This window comes from Carassius carassius, chromosome 7, assembly GCF_963082965.1.
Source record: "Carassius carassius chromosome 7, fCarCar2.1, whole genome shotgun sequence".
NCBI lineage: Eukaryota > Metazoa > Chordata > Actinopteri > Cypriniformes > Cyprinidae > Carassius > Carassius carassius.
Window position 1 is genome coordinate 1,818,031 of NC_081761.1, and position 22,679 is coordinate 1,840,709.

Here is a 22,679-nt window from a genome sequence, read left to right on the forward strand (position 1 = left end):
TACATGTATGTTAATTATTACACATTTTGAGGTTTGTCTTAATTATATTTTTTTAAATTAACATATTTGAATGACAATAGATTTACTGAAAAAAGATGAGTATCAGAAGAATCTGAAAAGTTTGCAGACATTGCTGAAGTGGTTGTTTTGAACAAGAATTAAGTTAATAAATGAAACATACAGTACAATATTACTTGAGCTAAAGTATTTGTGTCAGTAGTGTGGGGTAAAAGGCCCTCCTCACCACCTCATACAAGTTTGAAAACAGAACAGACTTATTTTATCATTTTGCAAGATGTGCTGCTCCATTAATGTTCAATAAAAAAACACATTTTTCCCCTCTGCAATCATAGATTATGTAAGCAATACAAAAAAACAAAAAAAAAACACATTTCCTTAAAGTGTATCTTTACTGTAGTTGTAACTGTTATACCATAGTACCAGGGTAGGCTTATTACAATACCATTATTGTATCATGGCACTGTATTATGTATCACAAAAAAAGCATTATATTAATAGCCTAATATTATAACGTTTTAACAGTATTACGTTTAAGAACATAATAATCATATTATGCACTCACCCGTAACAGTCAACTTGAATCTTTGTTCCTGTTCTTTACTGTTGATGTCAATGGTATATTCTCCACTATGTTCAGCATTTAAATTTGTTATAGTGATCTGTCCAGTTTTCTCATCAAGAGTTGTGATGTCTCTGAATCTCTGATTCGAGATGAAAACACCATCATCAACATCCCATTCAATCGCTTTTACAACATATCCACCGTTTCTGTGTTTCCATATAATGCTGCTGACAGGAGGATTTAAGCTGGTCGGACGAAAAGATACTCTACCACCGACTTCTCCAAATACATTCCCTTCTTCTCCTAATAAATAAAACATGAAAGTAGCAAATGATAATAGCTAAAATGATATGTTACATGTATATGAATTATTATACATTTTGAGGCATGTCTTGTTAATTATATTTTTACAATTAATTTGAATGACAATAGATTTATTGAAAAAAGATCAGAAGTATCAGAAGAAACTGAAGTTTACAACCATGGCTGAAGTGATTGTTTTGAACCAGAATTACTTGCAAAACATAAAATATTACTTGAGCTAAAGTATTTGTGTCAGTAGTGTGGGGTAAAAGGCCCTCCTCACCACCTCATACAAGTTTTAAAACAGAACAGACTTATTTTATTATCATTCGCAAGATGTGCTGCTCCATAAAAGTTCAATAAAAACATATTTTTTCCTCTGCAATCATAGATTATGTAAGTAATACAAAAGTATATCTTTACTGTAGGTGTAACTGTTATACCATAGTACCAGGGTAGGGCTATTACAATACCATTATCATTTCATGGCACTGTATTATGTATGAAAAAAAAAAAAAAAAGAAAAAAAAAACGTCTAAGGTTACGTATGTAACCCTGGTTGCTCGAAGGAACGAGACGCTGCGTCGAGAACGTTTGGGGAATGCGTCCAGCTCTGAATAATGTGTATAATCAGTCCAAAGGAAGGGCGAGACGTCATAGGCAAGTGACGTCAGAGACCAGGAAGCATAAAGCATGAGCGGCAAAGCCGGAAATCAGCCTCAAAGGATGAAGCAAGCACCAGCCAGAGATGCCGGAAGTTTGGCACTGCGACGTAGCGTCTCGTTCCTTCGAGGAACCAGGGTTACATACGTAACCTTAGACATTCCTCTTCAGGATCTCGAGCTGCGTCGAGAACGTTTGGGGAACGAGAATGCCCACGCCGCCAGACTTTCAAATCTCTGCCTAGTGTGGAAGAGCTAAAGCAAGAGAAGGAGCCTGACAGAATTCGGGGACAACCCGTCCAATGGTCAAACTTCAGAAGGAGGGAGTCTTGACCCCCAGGAGAGGGGAGATCAGAGGAATCGAGGCTTAGGATAACATCCTGATCACCGCTTAGCATAAGCTTCTTCTGGCCAGAGGCCTCAGCCTCAGGGCACCATGGAAGAAACATGTAACCAGAGGGTTTCTGCCCACTGACTGGCCACCGAGAGGGGCGTGGTAGGCCACCATGGCCGCCACATAGACCTTCATGGTGTAGTGGGTCAACCCTGTGGAGAGCCTGCAGGAACTCCAGCACTGTACCATACAGGCAGTTAACTGGGTCGAGCTGGCGGTCTCCGCACCAAGAAGTGAAAAGCTTCCACTTCAAGGCATACAGTTTCCTCATTGAGGGAGCTCTGGATTGGAGAACGGTCTTACAACCTTGGTTGAGAGACCGGAAGCTAAGAGTTGTGCCTCCTCAGAGACAGCACCTACAGCCTCTAAGCTCCATGCGGGGGCGCACCCTCCGCCTGTGAGAGGAGATCTCTCCTGACGGGAACCTCCCATGGAGTGCCGTCAAAAAGAGAAATCAGGCCCAGGAAACCATACCCGGCCTGTCCAGAACGGGGCAACTAACAGCAGCCGGACTCCGTCCCGGCGCACTCTCTCCAGAACTCCCGAGAGCAGAGCAATCGGGGGAAAAATGTACAGATGAAGCCTCGGCCATGTCTGTACCATGGCGTCCAGCCCCAGTGGAGCTGGATGAGTCAGAGGAAGCCAGAGGGGACAGTGCGATGTCTCTCGAGTCGCAAACAGATCCACCAGAGTCTGGCCCCACTCTCCAGCTCTGCTTCATCACCTTGGTGTGAAGCCGCCATTCCCTGGGCCTTGGCCCCTGCTTCAACAGGATGTCTGCTCCCATATTAAGATGCCCAGGAATGTGAACTGCTCTGAGCGAGAGGAATTTGTCTTGGGCCCACACAAGGATCTGGTACGCTATTTGTATAAACGGCGTGAGTGCAGACCTCCTTGGTGGTTGATGTAAGAGACCACCGATGTGTTGTCGGTGCACACCAACACATGGCAACTTCTTAGGTCTGGGAGAAAATAATGAAGTGCACGAAGCACGGCCAGCATCTCCAGACAGTTGATGTGCCATGTCAGATGGCGACCACTCCACAGACCGTGGGCAGGGTGGCCACCGCCCAGCAGCCCCTGACCGCCTCAACCTCCTCAGAGGAAGAGCGGTACACACGTGTTCTCACATAAGAAATTACATCCCTAGAGCCCCTGCACATCTAACTTCACATAGTCAGATAAATATTAATATATAGTAGTCAACAACCAGACGATGTCAACACGGTCTGGTGTAGAAAAAAAACTCACATAAAGATGAAACAATGTAATACATGTGTTGCCTCTGCAGCGTGCATGTTCTATTTTTTTTTTATTATATATATATATATATATATATATATATATGCTACTCAGTCACACAGACAGCATCAATCTCCTCAGAGAAAGACGAATGCTGCAGCGAGCTCTGCCTCCGAGGACGAAGAAACCACATCATGGGTTTTTAAACCTTGAGACCGAGCTCTAGATCTAGTGAACACGGGTGGAGATAGAACGAGCCGTCTCCAACCCGTTCGCCAGATCATGTGCGATTCCCGCTATCGCAGTCGCCGCCGTGCATCAGCCCCAGCACGACCGCAACCGCAAGATCGCATGCACGGATACACTCCTCATAGCGTGCCCGACGAGAGAGCATGCAGCAGCAGCAGCGAGCTGTCTCAGAAGGCGAAAAACCCGTAGGACTCTGCAACCCAGCGCTGGTTTCCAAGCCTCGAGAACGAGCTCTAGATCTAGTAAACACGGGTGGAGATAGGACGAGCCGTCTCCAACCCGTTCACCAGATCATGTGCGATTCCCGCTATCGTGGTCGCCGCCATGCATCAGCCCCAGCGCGACCGCGACTGCAAGATCGCATGCACGGACACACTCCTCAGTGCCCGGCGAGAGCGGAGCACTTAACAGCGAGAAAAGCACAATCAGCCCCCCGAGAGCCGACTGCGCGAGCTCCACTCCTCATTAATGCTGCTTATTATAATATTAGGCATAATATGCGTGTGTAACTGGTGCTTGTGTGACTGGTGCTTGAACAACTGGCGAGCTCATCGACGCCTTTCCATATCAATCTCCTCTGAGAAAGACAGGCAGTGCGTCGCGCCCTCTCATCAGGGAGAAAGTACCGCAAACGCGGGCTTCCGAACCCCCGAGAGCGGGCGCCGGATCTGGTGGCTAAGAAAGAAGATAGGGACTTGAAAAGACGAATCCCGCGAGCACAACCACCGCTCCGTTTTTTCCTCGACAAAAGCGGGGCTGGCACCGCGAGAAATGCCAATGAAGGCTCTCTTTGAGGAGAGTGAAGCAAAGGCTCTGAGAGTGAAACAAAGGCTCGCATCGCAGCCGTCAACTCCCTCGAGAGCTGACACTGCGCACTTCACTCTCAAGCAGACAACACACGAGCTGCGTGTGTCCCTACCTTTTTTTTTTTTTTGGCAGGGAAAACACACAGCCTGAACGCTGCCTGCTCTCGCCCAAAACTTTTTTGATTGAAGCTTTGACAATGGAGTTTATCAGTGGACAAACGACACTAAATAAGACTCACAAACAGATAGTGACTGACACACACACACACACAGAGCGCTTGCTGGAGACACAAGGCTGATTTCCAGCTTTGCCGCTCATGCTTTATGCTTCCTGGTCTCTGACGTCACCCGCCTATGACGTCTCGCCCTTCCTTTGGACTGATTATACACATTATTCAGAGACGTCACGCTGGACGCGTTCCCCAAACGTTCTCGACGCAGCTCGAGTTCCTGAAGAGGAACTTATATTATTAGCCTAATAATGTAACGTTTTAACAGTATTATTTTAAGAATATGTTAATCATATCATGCACTCACCCTTAACAGTCAAGCTGAATCTTTGTTCCTGTTCTTTGTCTGGACGAAAATAAATTTCGTCACCCACTGCTTTCTTCACATCTTCGCCTAAAATATGGGAGAGAATGTTCGTCAGCCTAAAATATGCAAAAGTCTGCCATACACTGCAGTTAGGCTAAATTAATTAATTAATGTAAATTAGACTACTAGAATATCGTTTATAACTGCTGTGCCATCGTCGATTAAAACGTTAAACACATAATGCACCTGAAACAGTTTCTGTGGAGATGAACACAACGCAGATTAAGACCAACGTCAAGCATCGTGGAGACATTTTTGTTATCCAAAGGACACGTTAATGCACTGTAATACAGTATTTTGCTCAGAAAGTCTTTTACAGACCCAAGACGCAAACAGAAACCGCAAATATGAGGCGTTGTGCTGGTCTTCCACTAAGAGCAGTGTGGATATTTCCCCCCAGGGGGCGCTCTGTACCGTTTCAATGGAGAGTAAAACACTGATTTAAACTTTACATTTTGATATAGAAAGACTTAAAATACAATTTTCTTTTCAAACATATGCCAATAAATATGGCTGATTTTCCTTTTTATTTACAACTTCAAATATTTCAAATAATTTTGCCATCATGCAAAATGTAAAATTACGCATGCATTTGCACCAAAATATACAGTGGAGTTGACACACAACCACTAACGTTTCCTCCTGCAAGCTGCAACCCATTTTTAGATCATGAAACAGCTATAGCGTTCCCTAATCGATAAAAAGCTGACACTCAGTTCACAAAGCTGAAAGTCTTGTTACAATCAAGAAGCTCTTTACACTGCGCAATCTCATTTATATCATGTATACACTGTTTGTTACAATGAGAGGATCCTAATCAGAGCCGTATGAGAAATCAACAGATATATCTGTGATTGACTGCATTGCTCAACGCTACAAAAACACAAACTAGGAGCTTTCAATGATCTCCAGAGCGCAATCACAAACACACACTGAGAGTTGTCAAATCTGATTCGCTAGTATCATATTATTACAGTTTCAACTGAGGACTCTATTCACTGCGTGCACAACTGAGATGTGACGTGAGAACAGTGTCAGTGGTGAATTTCACTGCATTCAAGGTGTCATATGATGCTTTTTTAAAGATCATTATTTTGTGTATCTGGTGTAACAGAATATATTGACATGCTTTAATTAAAAAAAAACTTTTTTCAAATACTGGTGCGTGGCAGAGTCTTTACTTTGATAAAGAATATCTCTTTGGATTTTAGACTTTTGTCTTTGCAACTTTAGAGATCTTCTCTTTGCACCAAGAGCTTGTAACACTCCAAAGAGAAAGGAAAACTTGAAATCGCATAATATTAAAGGTTGTTCCTCCTTTAAAAGGTTAAAGAGTTTGCAGCCTTTATTTAATTTGGTCTGTATAATCACTGACATCTTAAGCTGATGATTCTGCATAACCAATAGCTCCCTGAATGCAAACTTCCTGTTTTTTTATTTTCTGTTTCTGTGAACGGAAGTTATTTCTGTGTCGTCGAGCTGCTGGTGTAAAGGTTCTGGAATATATTTGATGGTTTCAGAAGAGCAATGACCTGCCAACACCTTCTCTTATTTTTATTCCTCTCTGGCTTTGCTGCGCTCTGTGGTATGATTTCATTTTGTGTATAGCTATTTTAATAAACTTAAGTAAAATCTTGTTTTTCCTAAATTTTAGTGATTTTACTGTTGGCTGAAGTTTTTTATTGTTGAGATAAAAAGTTACAACGTGATTAAAATCTAAGAATAGTAAACCACATTAACTTTTGTTCTCATGCACATAGTGTTATTTATAGAAATAAATGTCTAATACATTTATACATTAAGATACGTGTTAAGGGGCAGGTCAGATAAAAGCCAAAAACTGCATCACAGTAATTTATTTGACACTTTTAAAAGTTTGTGTGTGTGTGTGTGTGTGTGTGTGTGTGTGTGTGTGTGTGAAATTTCAGTATTATATGTTTGATAAATTGGTGAACAAAAATGTAAAGGCAGTGTTGAATTGAATTTTAATAGGTGTCAGGTCAGTAAAAATATGTTGTACTGTAATTTTACACTTTGTTTAATTCCTATTGGCTTTAACAATGGTTAAGTTTGTGGATAAGATCATCTGGTCCCCACAACTTACCCCACACAGTGTGATGACAGCCGCTGTTGTTATAGGAGTCGGTGTGTGTTACTGTAAATGATCTGTAACGTTTTCGTGGTAAAATAATGGAAGAACAGAATATTTTACTATTACTGTTGTCTACACAGAAATTGACTTTAAAAAAGAAACAAATGTTTATTCTTCACTCTAAACCACATATGATTGCATATGAACCCTGCTGAGCTTATTAAATTCTAATATGATTTTATTTTTTATAGTTGCAGAGATATGTAAAACCGATCTACTCGAGGGAACGTCCTGCACCTTTAAGCTGAAAACAGAAAACACTGACAAATCTTATGAGATCAAATGGATCCATCTCTCTAGTGATGCTGTGGTTCACAGGAAAAATGGGAGGATTAAGAAACCAATTCCAGGTCTAAGAATGGAAGAAGATGGATCATTAACATTTGAAAGTGTTAGTCTGAAGAACACCGGCAGATATACATACACTGTTTTTAATGATGTAGGTACACAGCTTGATGCTGGAGAAAAGGAAATTAAAGTTTATGGTAAGAGGACAAATATCTAAACCCTTTCACCATAATAACAAAATAAGACTGTACATTTCTATTGTAGTTTCATTACTAGGAAATAACACACCATGTTTCTTTCACAGCAAAGGCTCCTAAACCTACTGTGAATATCAACTGCACAGATGGGATCGCTACACTCACCTGTGACTTTAGACACCGTACAGATCTGACTGTATCCTGGTATAAAGAAGACAATATCATCCAGAATGAAAACAACCCAAACCTGCTCTTGACATCTGCTCAAGTACAGGAGAATAAACCGTACTCATGCAGTGTGAGCAATCCTGTCAGCAAAGAGCAAAGTGACAGCATAACAGTATCATGTAAGTGTTTTTTATTTTACATGCTTCTCATTATTTAATGTACTAACTTTGTGTTATATAATTATGCTTAGTGCAGCTTTTAGGATATTCCTTTTTTAAATGGATGTTTTATTTTTATTATTATTTATTTTTATGATTGACTTGTTTGTTATGATTTCATGACATCTGCTATTATCTTACAGGTCCTACAGGTGAAGGTGTCCCAGGTCCTACACGTGAAAGTGTCCCAGGTCCTCGTAAAAATCTCTTTGGTCCTGATTTCTGGGTAATGTTGAGCATTTTAGCAGGTGGAGGAGCCCTTCTGCTGCTACTGATCTGTATTCTTATCATCTGTGCATGTCGAAGCTGTAGCCAACTCAAAAAAGCACAAACAAGGTGAGAGACATCCTCATCCCCTCTGAAATTAAATTATGCAGTGTGTGTTTGTATTTTCAACTAAAGGGATACAAACTATGAAGCGATTGCTGTTCTTGTTGAGCTTTAAAAGCCCACACCACAATCCTCCACAGTCATATTACATTTATTCATTACGCTGATGCTTTTATTCAATGTAATAATAGGAGTATAATGATATAAATAATATTTTTTTGCTTTAAGTAACCTGCAATTGTACAGGAAATTCAAAGGCTTTTACCACAGGTTCCTGTAGTCTATTAGATTTTAGTAAACAGATCTTAACATCCTGTTCTGAGGCAACAGCTCTTCAAAGAACCCACACTTAAAAAAAACAAGTTTATCTGTCAGAATGATTCACGCTGATTCGTTTTCAACTTTACTTAATCGTCTGGATTGATCTGAATAACTCTAATTTTTGTAACATATTGTCTTTGATATCTTCCAGATGAAGAAGTCTTCAGACTGAGGATTATTCCAGCTCTGGGGTGGAGGGGGGTTTCAAGAAAGACATCAAGAAAAGAAAAATGCTCTCTTCTGAAGACTTAAAGGAAAATGACTGTGGTGTTTTATTTTTTCTTTCATTTCTTAATTTATTTATAGTCATTTATTTACATCTACATTTAACCATATAGTAATGTATAATAACCATAGCCATTTATATACTCATTTCATTTATTCACTTATTGATTGGTCATTTATATTACATTATTGTCTTTTTATATTATTTTTCCATTGTTGTTTATTCTTATGACTGTGTGGTTTTTAATGTCATAGAAACTGAGAGCTCTGTTGACTTTGCCATATTTTCTTCAGCACATGCATGGTCTAAATGTATGTATCTGTAACAGCTCAAGCTTAGTTGTGTTTTAATACAATTTTGTTCCATTCCATAAAATAAGTGACTTAAAAACAGCAATGCTGAATAGGGGTTGAACAATTATGACACAGCTGTTTTATAAAACATTACATTATATATTGAAATTATCACTTTTAATATTTCAGTTGTCAGGTTGTGTTTTGTTCCACATGCATGCTCCCGGTGTCCTAATGTTTAGCCCTTTTTTGTTAATTTCCTGTCCTGATTATTTCATTGAGGTCGTTAGTTTCCACCTGTGTTTGATTTGATTCAGGTGCATTTAATTCACCCCCTAGTTATGTCTTGTATTTAAAGTGTATGCTGTGAGTTGTTTCTTTATCGAGCCTGACCGTCATTATCTGTTATCTGCTGTGTGTTTTCCTGGTTCCATGTTAAGAAATAAAATAATGCGTCATCGTAAATTCCCCTCCGTCTCTGTGAAAGAGAACCAGCAAACTGCTGTATATGCAATATTTATAAAATGCTGGATCTTCAGAAAAACGTGTATTTTTGAAGTACTGGAGTCTTTCAATTTTATTTTTTTTGTTTGCACATGTTGCACATGCATGTTTCTGAAGACAATCACCTATCGTTCCTTTAATTAACAGTATGTTGCTGCCAAACAAATGATTTATTACATATCGGAGTTCATTTGTACAACAAATATTGAGTTCATACAGTATATTAAGATTAATGGGGGGGGGGGCTTCTTTCTTTGCATGAACATTTAGGCAGCGCTATGCAAATCTTCCCACATCGTGATTTAGACATGCGGGGGGGTGTTTGAACAAGCCATTTTAGGAGGACACGATTGACTCTTACATTTATAAAGGATATCTCTTTGGGTTTGTGACTTAAGTCTTTGCAAATTTACAGTTCATTGCAAATAAGCAAGTGTGCATTTATTAGACAGCTTAATATCTTGTCAGTTTGTGCTTTCAGAATTGGCAAATCTGCTGCGGTCGTTCCATCACATCTGGACCGGAGACCTTAACCAGGAAGCTGGTCACCAGATAACACGGTCACCAGTTAAACCGTAACACAGGCCTTGATCGACAGCTCCCTGAATGCAAACTTTCTGTTCTCTTTTCTGTTTCTCTGAACAGAAGTTATTTCTGTCTTGTCGAGTGGATTTTGAAAAGGTTCCTGAACATTTGCTGTTTTCAGAAAAACAATGAGCTGCCAATATAGTCTCTTATTTTTATTCTTCTCTGGCTTCATTACTGCAATCACTGGTAAGTTATGGATTCATTTTGTGTAGATATTTTAATGAACTGAACTAAAACAGCCCGATTTACAAATCTTAGACGCAAGCTGCTGCAGTTAGAGTTTGTGCACATCCTCCTTTACTAGAAGACACTTACATTATGTCAAATATATAGGAGAGACCAGTTGAATATTTAACATTGCATTCTACAAGTACAAAGTGGGAAACGATTATTTAAATGTTCTTCAAACTAAGAATTTTTTATTTTTTTTAAGGGAAACAGGTAAATTTAGCTCAAATAGAATCATTTAAGATTTTTAAGGGAATTTGAATAGAATCACTGCGGGTGATCACTGACACATCCAGCGATTCATTGAATGAGCCGTATAACATCAATTTTGCAATGGATATTAATATCCAAAGTATAGTAAACACTATCAATTAGCACATTAACAAGATCGGCAGTTTAATACATTAACTTGTAAGCACGAAACACAAGATACTTCTCTTTTCAATATGAATAAGGCTTTATTAGATAAATCTAAGACATATAAACTAATCTAACACTTAAGCACACACACTCACACATTCACACAAGTTGCAGTAAGATAGAAAGTTAGAGAAGAATGAGTTTAAGAGAATGAAAATGTTTCAAGTTTCAAGTTTAATTTATTTATGTAGCACCATTTACAACAGCAGCAGCCGACCAATGTGTGTTACAGCATCAAAATCAAATAAATAGTAAATAGAGCATCAGAATGATAATTAAATAAAAGCTAAAACCAAAATTACAGTATATCCACATTTAAAATATATAACAAAATATAAGAAATGAAACCAGAATTGTCATAAAAATCGAGTACAGAGATGGAGCATCAAGGGACATTGAAAGCAATGGAGAAGTAATGTGTTTTGATTAAAGATTTAAAAACCTGTAACGTAGCAGCAGATCTAACATGAAAAGGTAGGCTATTTCAAAGTTTAGGGCCTACAACAGACAATGCGCGTTCACCCCTTTTCTTTAATGTAACTCTAGGAACAGTGAGCAATCTAAGATTACTAGATCTCAGAGCTCGAGAGGGGTTATGTAAGGAAAGCAGTTCAGATAAATATGAGGGAGTGTTTAAAGACCTATAGACAAAAACAAGGATTTTAAACTCTACTCTGAAACACACAGGCAGTCAATGCAGAGAAGCTCAGACATCAGTAATATGAATACATTTACGTAGGCCCATTAAGAGTCTTGCTGATGCATTTTGGACCAACTGGAGACGGGCCAAGGTAGTCGTATTCCACAATACAAGGAGTTATAGTAATCTAAACGTGATGATATAAAAACATGAATTACTTTCTCAAAGTCTTGAAAAGTGAGGAAAGGCTTGATTTTAGAGAGAAGACGGAGATGGAAGAAACAAGATTTAACCACTGAATTTACTTGACTATCAAGTTTCAGCTCGCTGTCAAGAAAAAACACCCATGTTTTTAACAAAGGTTTTGGCTTGGGATGTTTCAAAGTGACTACTGAGATATTTTAAGGGAATGGCACGAGGGGGACCAAAAATAATAATTTCAATGTAAAATCAAGTTTACAGCAATACATGAAATTGCATAGACATGAACAACCATCAATCACTTAATTAACCCATGCATTGAGTTCCTCCGCACCAAAAGGGGCTTCCCGAGGTTGCTGATTGGCTGGAAGTTCAGTAGTCATTGAAGTTACATCTTGGGAAGCTCGTGGTTGGCCGCTGGCTGACAATGCAGTGTTTTCGGAGAGGTCGGACTAGGAGGCACAGCGTTACAAAACTTAACTCAGAACACAAAACTCTCAATGGAAAAGAAAAGAAATTAAAGTAAAAGAACAGAAGTAAAGTTTGACAAGAATAGGTGGTGTTTCTTCTCATCGTGGCTAAGTAGCAGCAGGCTTGCAGGCCAAAGCACGCTGGAAACCACACGCTAAAAGTGATGACTAAAAGCAGCCGCTAAGAGCTGCCATGAATAAAAGCAAATGCTAAAAGCTGGCATGACTAATAACAAAAGCTAAGAAGCAAAAGATAAAAGCCAACATTTGATGGTGGCTGATTTGGTAATTCTTTGATGTAGTTTTTACAGATTAACAGAGATTCTGTGTCTGACCCCCCAAGTGTTATGGGAAACCATTAAATGTTTTATTGGGGTAAATGTATACGTTTCTCATCCTATAATAAAAAACGTTGGTAGAGCCGTAAGTTTGAATTAGAAAAACAAATAGATCTACTAGAGAAGGAATTTAAAAATAATTTTATTCAATTAAAATCAATATATTTATATAGAGCTGAATTAATCATAAATATAGGTAAAAATTGGTAGCTTGAATGCACTGTAAGTCGCTTTGGATAGAAGCGTCTGCTAAAGGCATACATTTAATTTAATTTAAATTGAACTATCAGTCTCTTCAGGATAAGATTAAGAGCGATCTTCTGTGCTGGTCTTCACTCTGTTTGGCTCTTCATGGAAGGATAGCCACGGTTAAGATGAATATACTTCCGAGGCAAAGCTATTTATTTTCAGTGTTACCTCTGACACCACCTACTGACTATTTTAATGAGATCAATACAGCAGTATCAGAATTCTTGTGGAACAATAAACGGCCTAGAATTCGGCTTAAATCTATGCACAGGTTAAAACGTCATGGTGGCTAATCCCTACAAGATTTTTGGTCCTATTATTTAGCGTATCAGATGACGCTACCAATTATATGCCATTCTATCAAAACCTGGAAAGCAGCAGAAAAGATTATGGGAGCTTCAGATTCTTACAGTGACTCTACCCCCCATTCGGCAAAAATAATCTTCGTACTGGTAACAAACCAAATCCTGGTCTGAATGTGGTATTTACACTTTAAAAGACCTGTACAATGATCATGGGTTCAAGTCCTTTCAAATCCTAAAGGATGAGTTTTCTCTCCCAGGATTCCCCTTTTTCCTGTTTTTAGATTAAGATCTGCACTGAAAACTTATGGAGTACCCTGGCCAATTAAAATAACTCCTCATCCCATGATAGATTTTAGTTTGGCTTCTAAAAGGTTTTGTGAGTATAATTTATAAATCACTTGTGGTACGATAGTATTCAAACATTCCAATACGGTTTTGCTGCCTCTAAAAACCCAGCTAACAAAAAGATTCATTATAAGTTAATCTATAGGGCATAAGCCACTCATTGTTTATTATATAAAATAAAAAGAAAGCCTGACCTCTTCTGTCACTTGTGTAATAACTCAAGTCAAGGTACATATATACATATGTTCTGGGACTGTTCCTGAATTGCGTTGCTCTGGTCCTTGGTACAGGACTTATTGTCAGATCTTCTGAAGACGAAATGACCCATGCTTTTTCTTTTGCTGGATGATTTGTTGCTGTCATTGTCTGTTAATCAAAATAGGATTCTGTTTGCTGCACTGACCGCTGCCAAAAAGGTTATCTTAAAATTGTGGTCCATCTACCCCAATTAGACTGATGTGGATGTCATGCTTGCTGCACATCGACCTTTTGGAATGTACCACAGCCAAAATACACGGTGCCACCAGAAAGACAATACAGTTTTGGTTGGACCTTATTGATACGTTATCAGATTTATTGAAATCCTGAGATGTACTTGTTAACCCGCTATTACTGTCTCGTAAAACTGTATTGTAAACCCCGGGATTTATAATAATTTTGAAATAATAATTCTTTATTTATTTCATTTTATTTTTTTATGTATATGGGCAGATCTTGGGCTCTGCTGTAAAATAAATATTATAAATAAAAAAATTAAATATAATAAATAAATAAAAAGAAATGGCCTTTAAAAAAGAAACCAACCCTGAGAAACCTAAAGTACATTAAATGCTAACATTATTGTATTTTCTTATAGCTGCAGAGATATATAAAACAGATCTACTCGAGGGAACGTCCTGCACCATCAAGCTTCCAACAAAAAACACTGACAAATCTAATGAGATCAAATGGGTCCATCTCTCTAGTGATGCTGTGGTTCACAGGAAAAATGGGAAGATCAGGACAAACACTCCAGGTCTAACAATAGAAGAAGATGGATCATTAACATTTGAAAGTGTTAGTCTGAAGAACACCGGCAGATATACATACATTGTTTTTAATGATGTAGGTACAAAGATTGATGCTGGAGAAAAGGAAATTAAAGTTTATGGTAAGAGAAAAAATATCTAAACCCTTTCACAATAATAACAAAATAAGACTGTACATTTCTATTGTAGTTTCAGTAGTAGGAAATAAACACAATGTTTCTATCACAGCAAAGGCTCCTAAACCTACTGTGAAGATCAACTGCACAGATGGGATCACTACACTCACCTGTGACTTTGGAGACCGTACAGATCTGACTGTATCCTGGTATAAAGAAGACAATATCATCCAGAATGAAAACAACCCAAACCTGCTCTTGACATCTGCTCAAGTACAGGAGAATAAACCGTACTCCTGCAGTGTGAGCAATCCTGTCAGCAAAGAGCAAAGTGACAGCATAACAGTATCATGTAAGTCACTCTTATTTCATGTGCTCCTAACTCGTAGCCAGACCCCTGCTCTCTCACACACAATCCTGTCAGGAGCTTTGTGAAGAGCAGCGATTAAGGGACAGGGTGATGATGATAATTAGCGGGAGTCAGCCAGTCCGTCACTTCAGCAACACATTGACTGTGCAGAACAGCATTAAACTGTGCACTAACTAACTGTACATCACACATCCGATTTGAGAAACAATGAGCTGATTCTCGTTCTCAAGTCAAGAGCCAGTTGCATTGATTTTATGGATCACCAGCAGTGTTGGGAAGATTACTTTGGAAATGTAATAGGTTACAGATTACAAGTTACCCTGTTTAAAATGTAATAGTAGTGTAACTTTTTCAATTACTTTATTAAAGTAATGTAACTAATTACTTTTGAGTACTTTTTGATTACTTTTCTAAATTTGTGAAAATAAAAGAATAATAAATGAAAGCATATACATCAACTTAAATACATTTATCTAATAAGCATGTGACGTATTCTGTGTAATAAACTCCTGAAACATTGGTGTTTTTTTTAAACTGCTGTCTCTTTGTATATGATGATAGTTTTGTCAAAATAAGTAAAATGCATATGAAGTGACACAGAGCAGTTCTAGAAATTATGTTTATGTGCTCGTGTACTCCTATATTGAGGCAGCAGAGGTTGAAAACACTGCGAGCTTCAGTAGGACTATGTGTAGTAAATGAAACCATGTCTTTGCCATTAATTTACAGCAGGGGCGGACTGGGATAAAATTCAGACTGGAAAATTCAAACTCACACAAACAAATTCATGGACAAAACTATTTTTTTGTATGGACCTGACATAAAAAAAGGTTTAAATCTTTAATTTGGGGACATAAAAAATAATTAAAAGTTCTCTCCTGAACTGCACCTTCACTTCTATTTTTCTCTTCAGTCTCTTTATTTTGCCCTGTTATGCATCTCTCTCGTGACTTAAATACTCAAGATTGAACAAAACTATACTTTACAATACAATACTCTACAATACTACAATATCTTTATAGAAAAATCCTAATACTGTACACGAGTCATGTTTTTCCCTTACAAAAAATTACCATGCTTTTATTAGCCTATATAAAAGTAAAATAACCTTGTTTTGTTTTTGTTTTTTTGCAAATGGATTTGTATTTATTTTTAAATAAATACATTTGTAAAATAATTGTAAATTCTTGGTTACCACAGTTAAACAATAGTAACCATTTTCTCTGGATTTATAGTTAAATATTAAAATGTTAATTTTCGTAAGGGTTGTGTTGTTGTCTGTCGTAGCTCCCCCTAAACCTATAAAACAAAATCTGATTTTTTTTCAGCTAAATTACTACTGTAACATTACAACTGATAATAATGATGTCCTTTATATAGTATTTTGAGTGATGACTGATGAGCAACGTGCTGCTGCTTGATTAATTAAATAAAAAACAAAGACAAAAAAGCATCTTTACAGATGAAACTGACCTAAAACCCTGAACAGTAGTTCTGCTTCTCTGCTCCAGCTGTGAGCTTCCACAGTCCACTCTTTTCTCTCTCTCTCTCTCGCATTTATTACTCGGAGTCTGATCCAAACCGTTTGGCGGAGGCGCGGAGAGCGCGCGAGTCATGACTAACAATTCATGACTTATTAGAGATTTAATTATCAAATGGCGAATTCGCAAATGATCACTTTAGTACATTCAGCAGGCAATTATACAATAATGATATTAAATAGTGGGGCAAAATCGGCTGCCAGGCCACCGGGAATTGTCCCGGATCTCCCGGTGTCCAGTCCGCGCCTGATTTCCACAGACACGCAGAATGTGCAAGTCATATATTGCATTTTTGGGGCTTTATATTCACAGACACTAGTCCATGTCATGTTTTGATTCAAGTGTACTGACCTACTGTTGATTTAGTAATCCAAAATGTGGCATATTCCGTCCGCGTTAGGCATTCCGTTTTTATGACTGGATTCTACGAACCAGACTGTATTTCCGCATCCCGGAAATTATTAGGGCGGTATGTCTCAGAATAGTCAGTGCAATTTGGGAGAGAAATCAGTTAAATCTGTATGTGGATGTGTATAAATATTCAAATGTAATCCCCTTTGTAATCGTTAAAAATTTCATAAGTAACTGTAATTTAATTACTCATTTTTTCGTAGTAACTGTAACTAATTACAGTTACAATAATTTTGTAATTAAATTACGTAACGCCGTTACATGTAACTAGTTACTCCCCAACACTGATCACCAGTACACTGAACCGAGAACCGTTTCTTTTGGACACGTCTGATTTAAGAACCGATAAGCTGATGGAACTGCGCATGCTTGATTCAGCGTGAAGCTACTGAACAGAACATGATTTGCCTACTATTACTGCACAGCACGTCTGAACCAAACTGGTTTCATTTAGACAACTGATTCTATGCTAATGTTATGAATGCGGGTAAACAGAGGACTTGAATAAAGGGCAATCTGGCAAAACATAAGTTTATTTAATAACAAAAAAAACACAATGGATTATGTAAAATAGGTGGATTATGGTTTCTGTGCTGATGACAACTTATTTATTTATTTTATATTGTCAAGACTTAAATCCTCACATTCACATGACTGCCTGTTACTGTATTTGGGTGCTTAGTTGCAAAATTAATTTTTAATTTCATGATTATGACTTAAGTTATGATTACTGACTTTATATATTTGAATGTGCATTTTCATCCCAGCCGTGGATGATAAGGTGCGTCTCAAATCGGGTACTTACGCACTATTATATGAGGTTTTGTAGTATAAAAAGTGTGAGAGGTGTGTTCACACTGACAATTCCACAAAGAAAAAGTGCACTTTAAACACCCCGATGATGCATTAAAAAACAGAAAAAAATGAAGTGTGGAATGTTGGACTCCTTATGCACTCAAATGTTGCAGCTTTAATTAGTCTATGTAACGAGGGGGGAGGGGCTACCAGACTCCAATTATGAATGACAAAATAACCTTATATCATTGATACACTACACTGTTGAGTACATAGTGCATAAGCACAGTGTATGAGTGTATAGTGAGTCATTTGGGACACAGCTATAGACTTCCAACAAAAAATTAAAATTACATAATCTCGAATTATGTTACGTTAGGGCGTTAAAAAAACCCAATATTTTTTTTTAACCAGTTAATTTAAACAAAATATCCGAAAGAACCGGTTTGCAGAAAAGAACTCGACTTCCCATCAGTACTTTAAATCAACCGTATTTTTATGTTCAGTAATGGCAGAATATAATATTTAACAGAGTTCATCAGTTTTGTCTAAAGTTAATGTCTAATTAGAAATTGGCTTTTAAAAAGTAACCAACCCTGAGAAATGTGAAATTAATGCTAATATAAATGTATTTTCTTATAGTTTCAGAGATATGTAAAACAGAACTACTCGAGGGAACGTCCTGCACCATCAAGCTTCCAACAAAAAACACTGACAAATCTAATGAGATCAAATGGGTCCATCTCTCTGGTGATGCTGTGGTTCACAGGAAAGGTGGGAAGATCAGGACAAACACTCCAGGTCTAACAATAGAAGAAGATGGATCATTAACATTTGAAAGTGTTAGTCTGAAGAACACCGGCAGATATACATACATTGTTTTTAATGCTGAAGGTACACAGATTGATGCTGGAGGAAAGGAAATTAAAGTTTATGGTAAGAGAAAAAATATCTAAACCCTTTCACAATAATAACAAAATAAGACTGTACATTTCTATTGTAGTTTCAGTAGTAGGAAATAAACACAATGTTTCTTTCACAGCAAAGGCTCCTAAACCTACTGTGAAGATCAACTGCACAGATGGGATCACTACACTCACCTGTGACTTTAGACACCGTACAGATCTGACTGTATCCTGGTATAAAGAAGACAATATCATCCAGAATGAAAACAACCCAAACCTGCTCTTGACGTCTGCTCAAGCACAGGAGAATAAACCGTACTCCTGCAGTGTGAGCAATCCTGTCAGCAAAGAGCAAAGTGACAGCATAACAGTATCATGTAAGTCACTCTTATTTCATGTGCTCCTAACTCGTAGCCAGACCCCTGCTCTCTCACACACAATCCTGTCAGGAGCTTTGTGAAGAGCAGCGATTAAGGGACAGGGTGATGATGATAATTAGCGGGAGTCAGCCAGTCCGTCACTTCAGCAACACATTGACTGTGCAGAACAGCTTTAACTGTGCACTAACTAACTGTACATCACACATCCGATTTGAGAAACGATGAGCTGATTCTCGTTCTCAAGTCAAGAAAAAGTTGCATTCATTTTATGGATCACCAGTACACTGAACCGAGAACCGTTTCTTTTGGACACGTCTGATTTGAGAACCGATAAGCTGATGGAACTGCGCATGCTTGATTCAGCGTGAAGCTACTGAACAGAACATGATTTGCCTACTATTACTGCACAGCACGTCTGAACCAAACTGGTTTCATTTAGACAACTGATTCTATGCTAATGTTATGAATGCGGGTAAACAGAGGACTTGAATAAAGGGCAATCTGGCAAAACATACGTTTATTTAATAACAAAAAAAAACACAATGGATTATGTAAAGTAGGTGGATTATGGTTTCTGCACTGATGACAACTAATTTATTTACTTTATATCTTCAAGACTTAAATCCTCACACTCACATGGCTGCCTGTTACTGTATTTGGGTGCAGTTAAGTTTTAACTTCATGATTATGACTTAAGTTATGATTACTGACTTTATATATTTGAATGTGCATTTTCATCCCAGCCGTGGATGATAAGGTGCGTCTCAAATCGGGTACTTACGCACTATTATATGAGGTTTTGTAGTATAAAAAGTGTGAGAGGTGTGTTCACACTGACAATTCCACAAAGAAAAAATGCACTTTAAACACCCCGATGATGCATTAAAAAACAGAAAAAAATGAAGTGTGGAATGTTGGACTCCTTATGCACTCAAATGTTGCAGCTTTAATTAGTCTACACTGTAAAAAATTTTACGCCAGTACAACAAAAAAAATCTTAGTACCAATTTCCTTCAGCTTTTTTTTGTTCACTCAACTTTTGTAAATATCAGTTATACTGACTGAAATTAATTTGTCAGTCATACAAAAAATATTTAATTGGGTCAACTTAAGATTTTTAGTTTTGTGAAGAGGTGCAACTATTTTTTTTAACAAACCTTTTTAAGTTGCGCCAATTCAACATTTTTGGTCTGTAGAACTCAATTTCTGAAGTTGAGTGAACAAAAAAATTCTATTGGAAATTGGTACTAAGTAATAATATGTTACAACTGGAAACTACAATAACATTGTCCAAGTCAAAAACTGAAAACAGTGAGTCAATGTTAACAAAACATTTATTTTTGTTGGAGGCAAAAGTTGGTTGGTAAGTGTAATTTGCAACACTGCAAATTGAAATACTGCAATACAGTAAAACAGTTTTACAAAACACTGCCAATGCACATGAGAAACACAAACTTTACAAATACTTTTCAAATTTAAATGGTAAATGGTAAATGGACTGCATTTATATAGCGCTTTCAACAGACCACATGGCCATCCAAAGCGCTTTACAATTTGCCTCACATTCACCCATTCACACACACATTCACACACCGACTGCGGTGTCTGCCATTCAAGGCGCCATCCAGCTCGTCGGGAGCAGGTGGGGTTAGGTGTCTTGCTCAAGGACACCTCGACACTTGGTCAGGTGGAGCCGGGGATCGAACCACCAACCTTCCGGTTTGTAGACAACCTACATGAACCACTGAGCCACTGCCGCCCCGGCATGCTAAAAGAGCATCCATCTACAAAGTAATGGCGCACCTAAACATGAAACATTTAAATATCAATTGAATCAAAAAATATAAAATAAATGAATAAGCATTTGGCTCTTTAGATAATTCAACCCAGTACAAGTCTTAAAAATTCAAAATATTTAAGCCAAAGCGATTCAAAAATAAAAATTGAAATACTGCAATACTGCAAGTAAAACTCCTCACTGCTGTTAAAACAGCATTACAAAGCACCAACTCTGGCTATCAATCCAACAGGGAAAATTGAAATACTGCAATACTGCAAGTAAAACTCCTCACTGCTGTTAAAACAGCATTACAAAGCACCAACTGTGACTATCAATCCAACAGGGAAAATTTAAATACTGCAATACTGCAATTAAAACTCCTCACTGATGTTAAAACAGTATTACAAAGCACCAACTCTGGCTATCAATCCAACAGGGAAAATTGAAATACTGCAATACTGCAAGTAAAACTCCTCACTGCTGTTAAAACAGCATTACAAAGCACCAACTGTGACTATCAATCCAACAGGGAAAATTTAAATACTGCAATACTGCAATTAAAACTCCTCACTGATGTTAAAACAGTATTACAAAGCACCAACTCTGGCTATCAATCCAACAGGGAAAATTTAAATACTGCAATACTGCAAGTAAAACTCCTCACTGCTGTTAAAACAGTATTACAAAGCACCAACTCTGGCTATCAATCGAAAAAATAAAAATTGAAATACTGCAATACTGCAAGTAAAACTCCTCACTGCTGTTAAAACAGCATTACAAAGCACCAACTCTGGCTATCAATCCAACAATGAAAATTGAAATACTGCAATACTGCAAGTAAAACTCCTCACTGCTGTTAAAACAGTATTACAAAGCACCAACTCTGGCTATCAATTCAACAATGAAAATTGAAATACTGCAATACTGCAAGTAAAACTCCTCACTGCTGTTAAAACAGCATTACAAAGCACCAACTCTGGCTATCAATTCAACAATGAAAATTGAAATACTGCAATACTGCAAGTAAAACTCCTCACTGCTGTTAAAACAGTATTACAAAGCACCAACTCTGGCTATCAATCGAAAAAATAAAAATTTAAATACTGCAATACTGCAAGTAAAACTCCTCACTGCTGTTAAAACAGCATTACAAAGCACCAACTCTGGCTATCAATCCAACAATGAAAATTGAAATACTGCAATACTGCAAGTAAAACTCCTCACTGCTGTTAAAACAGTATTACAAAGCACCAACTCTGGCTATCAATTCAACAATGAAAATTGAAATACTGCAATACTGCAAGTAAAACTCCTCACTGCTGTTAAAACAGTATTACAAAGCACCAACTCTGGCTATCAATCGAAAAAATAAAAATTTAAATACTGCAATACTGCAAGTAAAACTCCTCACTGCTGTTAAAACAGCATTACAAAGCACCAACTCTGGCTATCAATTCAACAATGAAAATTGAAATACTGCAATACTGCAAGTAAAACTAAACACTGCTGTTAAAACAGTATTACACAGCAGTAACACTATGTTATGTATATGAAATCTTGCTAAGCAGTAGCAAATGTAAACATAAGCATTTTACTTTTAGAGAATTCAAGGCTAACTTTTAAACACTACAAGCATCTTGAACTGCCTATACAGTAAGTAGCTTATTCTTCAGGGACTGAACTCTGTTGGTGCACTTTTCACCCAATCCCACAAAGATGTTTTGCACTGCCTCAAATGTGTATTTTAGTCCTTTTGAATACTCAATGTTCAGTGCATAGAGAAGTCCAAAGAGTACCATGAAAGCAGTAGGAAAGTCAGGTAGGTCCTGCATGACCACAGTTTCCTCCAGAATGATGCCGAAGTTTAGACATGACCTTGTTGTCTGTGAGATATCGTCCTCCATAACTTCAAGGATGCACAGTTTCACTCCTCTTGTGTAGGTCTCCTCCAAATCACTGTCCTAAGAATTATATAAATTACATGAAAAATTGTTGTTCATATGTACAAATATAAAAAAATAAATCAAAGCTCAAAC

The 22,679-nt window shown here is 37.8% G+C and overlaps 2 protein-coding genes across 7 annotated transcripts in view; one reads left to right on the top strand and one right to left on the bottom strand.

Moving 5' to 3' along the window:
* Positions 1-22,679, bottom strand: part of LOC132143356 (uncharacterized) — a 110,912-nt gene that overhangs the window by 41,379 nt on the left and 46,854 nt on the right. For both annotated transcript variants that reach the window (XR_009434243.1, XM_059553498.1), the window contains exons 3-4: positions 4,777-4,863; positions 584-886 (exon numbers count right to left, since the gene is read on the bottom strand). Coding sequence is in view for 1 of the 2 variants with exons in the window: in XM_059553498.1 (XP_059409481.1) it covers positions 584-886; positions 4,777-4,863 (390 nt within the window). In the remaining variant the exon portion in view is untranslated. The remainder of the gene's footprint in view (positions 1-583; positions 887-4,776; positions 4,864-22,679) is intronic.
* The window catches only part of LOC132143354 (T-lymphocyte surface antigen Ly-9-like), a 105,511-nt gene continuing 89,118 nt past the window's right edge, over positions 6,287-22,679 (top strand). For 4 of the 5 annotated variants that reach the window (XM_059553491.1, XM_059553492.1, XM_059553493.1 and 1 more), the window contains exons 1-7: positions 6,287-6,421; positions 7,180-7,473; positions 7,581-7,820; positions 14,174-14,467; positions 14,574-14,813; positions 18,221-18,514; positions 18,621-18,860. In XM_059553491.1, coding sequence (XP_059409474.1) covers positions 6,364-6,421; positions 7,180-7,473; positions 7,581-7,820; positions 14,174-14,467; positions 14,574-14,813; positions 18,221-18,514; positions 18,621-18,860 — 1,660 coding nt within the window. In that variant the 5' untranslated portion in view covers positions 6,287-6,363. The remainder of the gene's footprint in view (positions 6,422-7,179; positions 7,474-7,580; positions 7,821-14,173; positions 14,468-14,573; positions 14,814-18,220; positions 18,515-18,620; positions 18,861-22,679) is intronic. The other variant, XM_059553496.1, reaches the window with a different exon arrangement.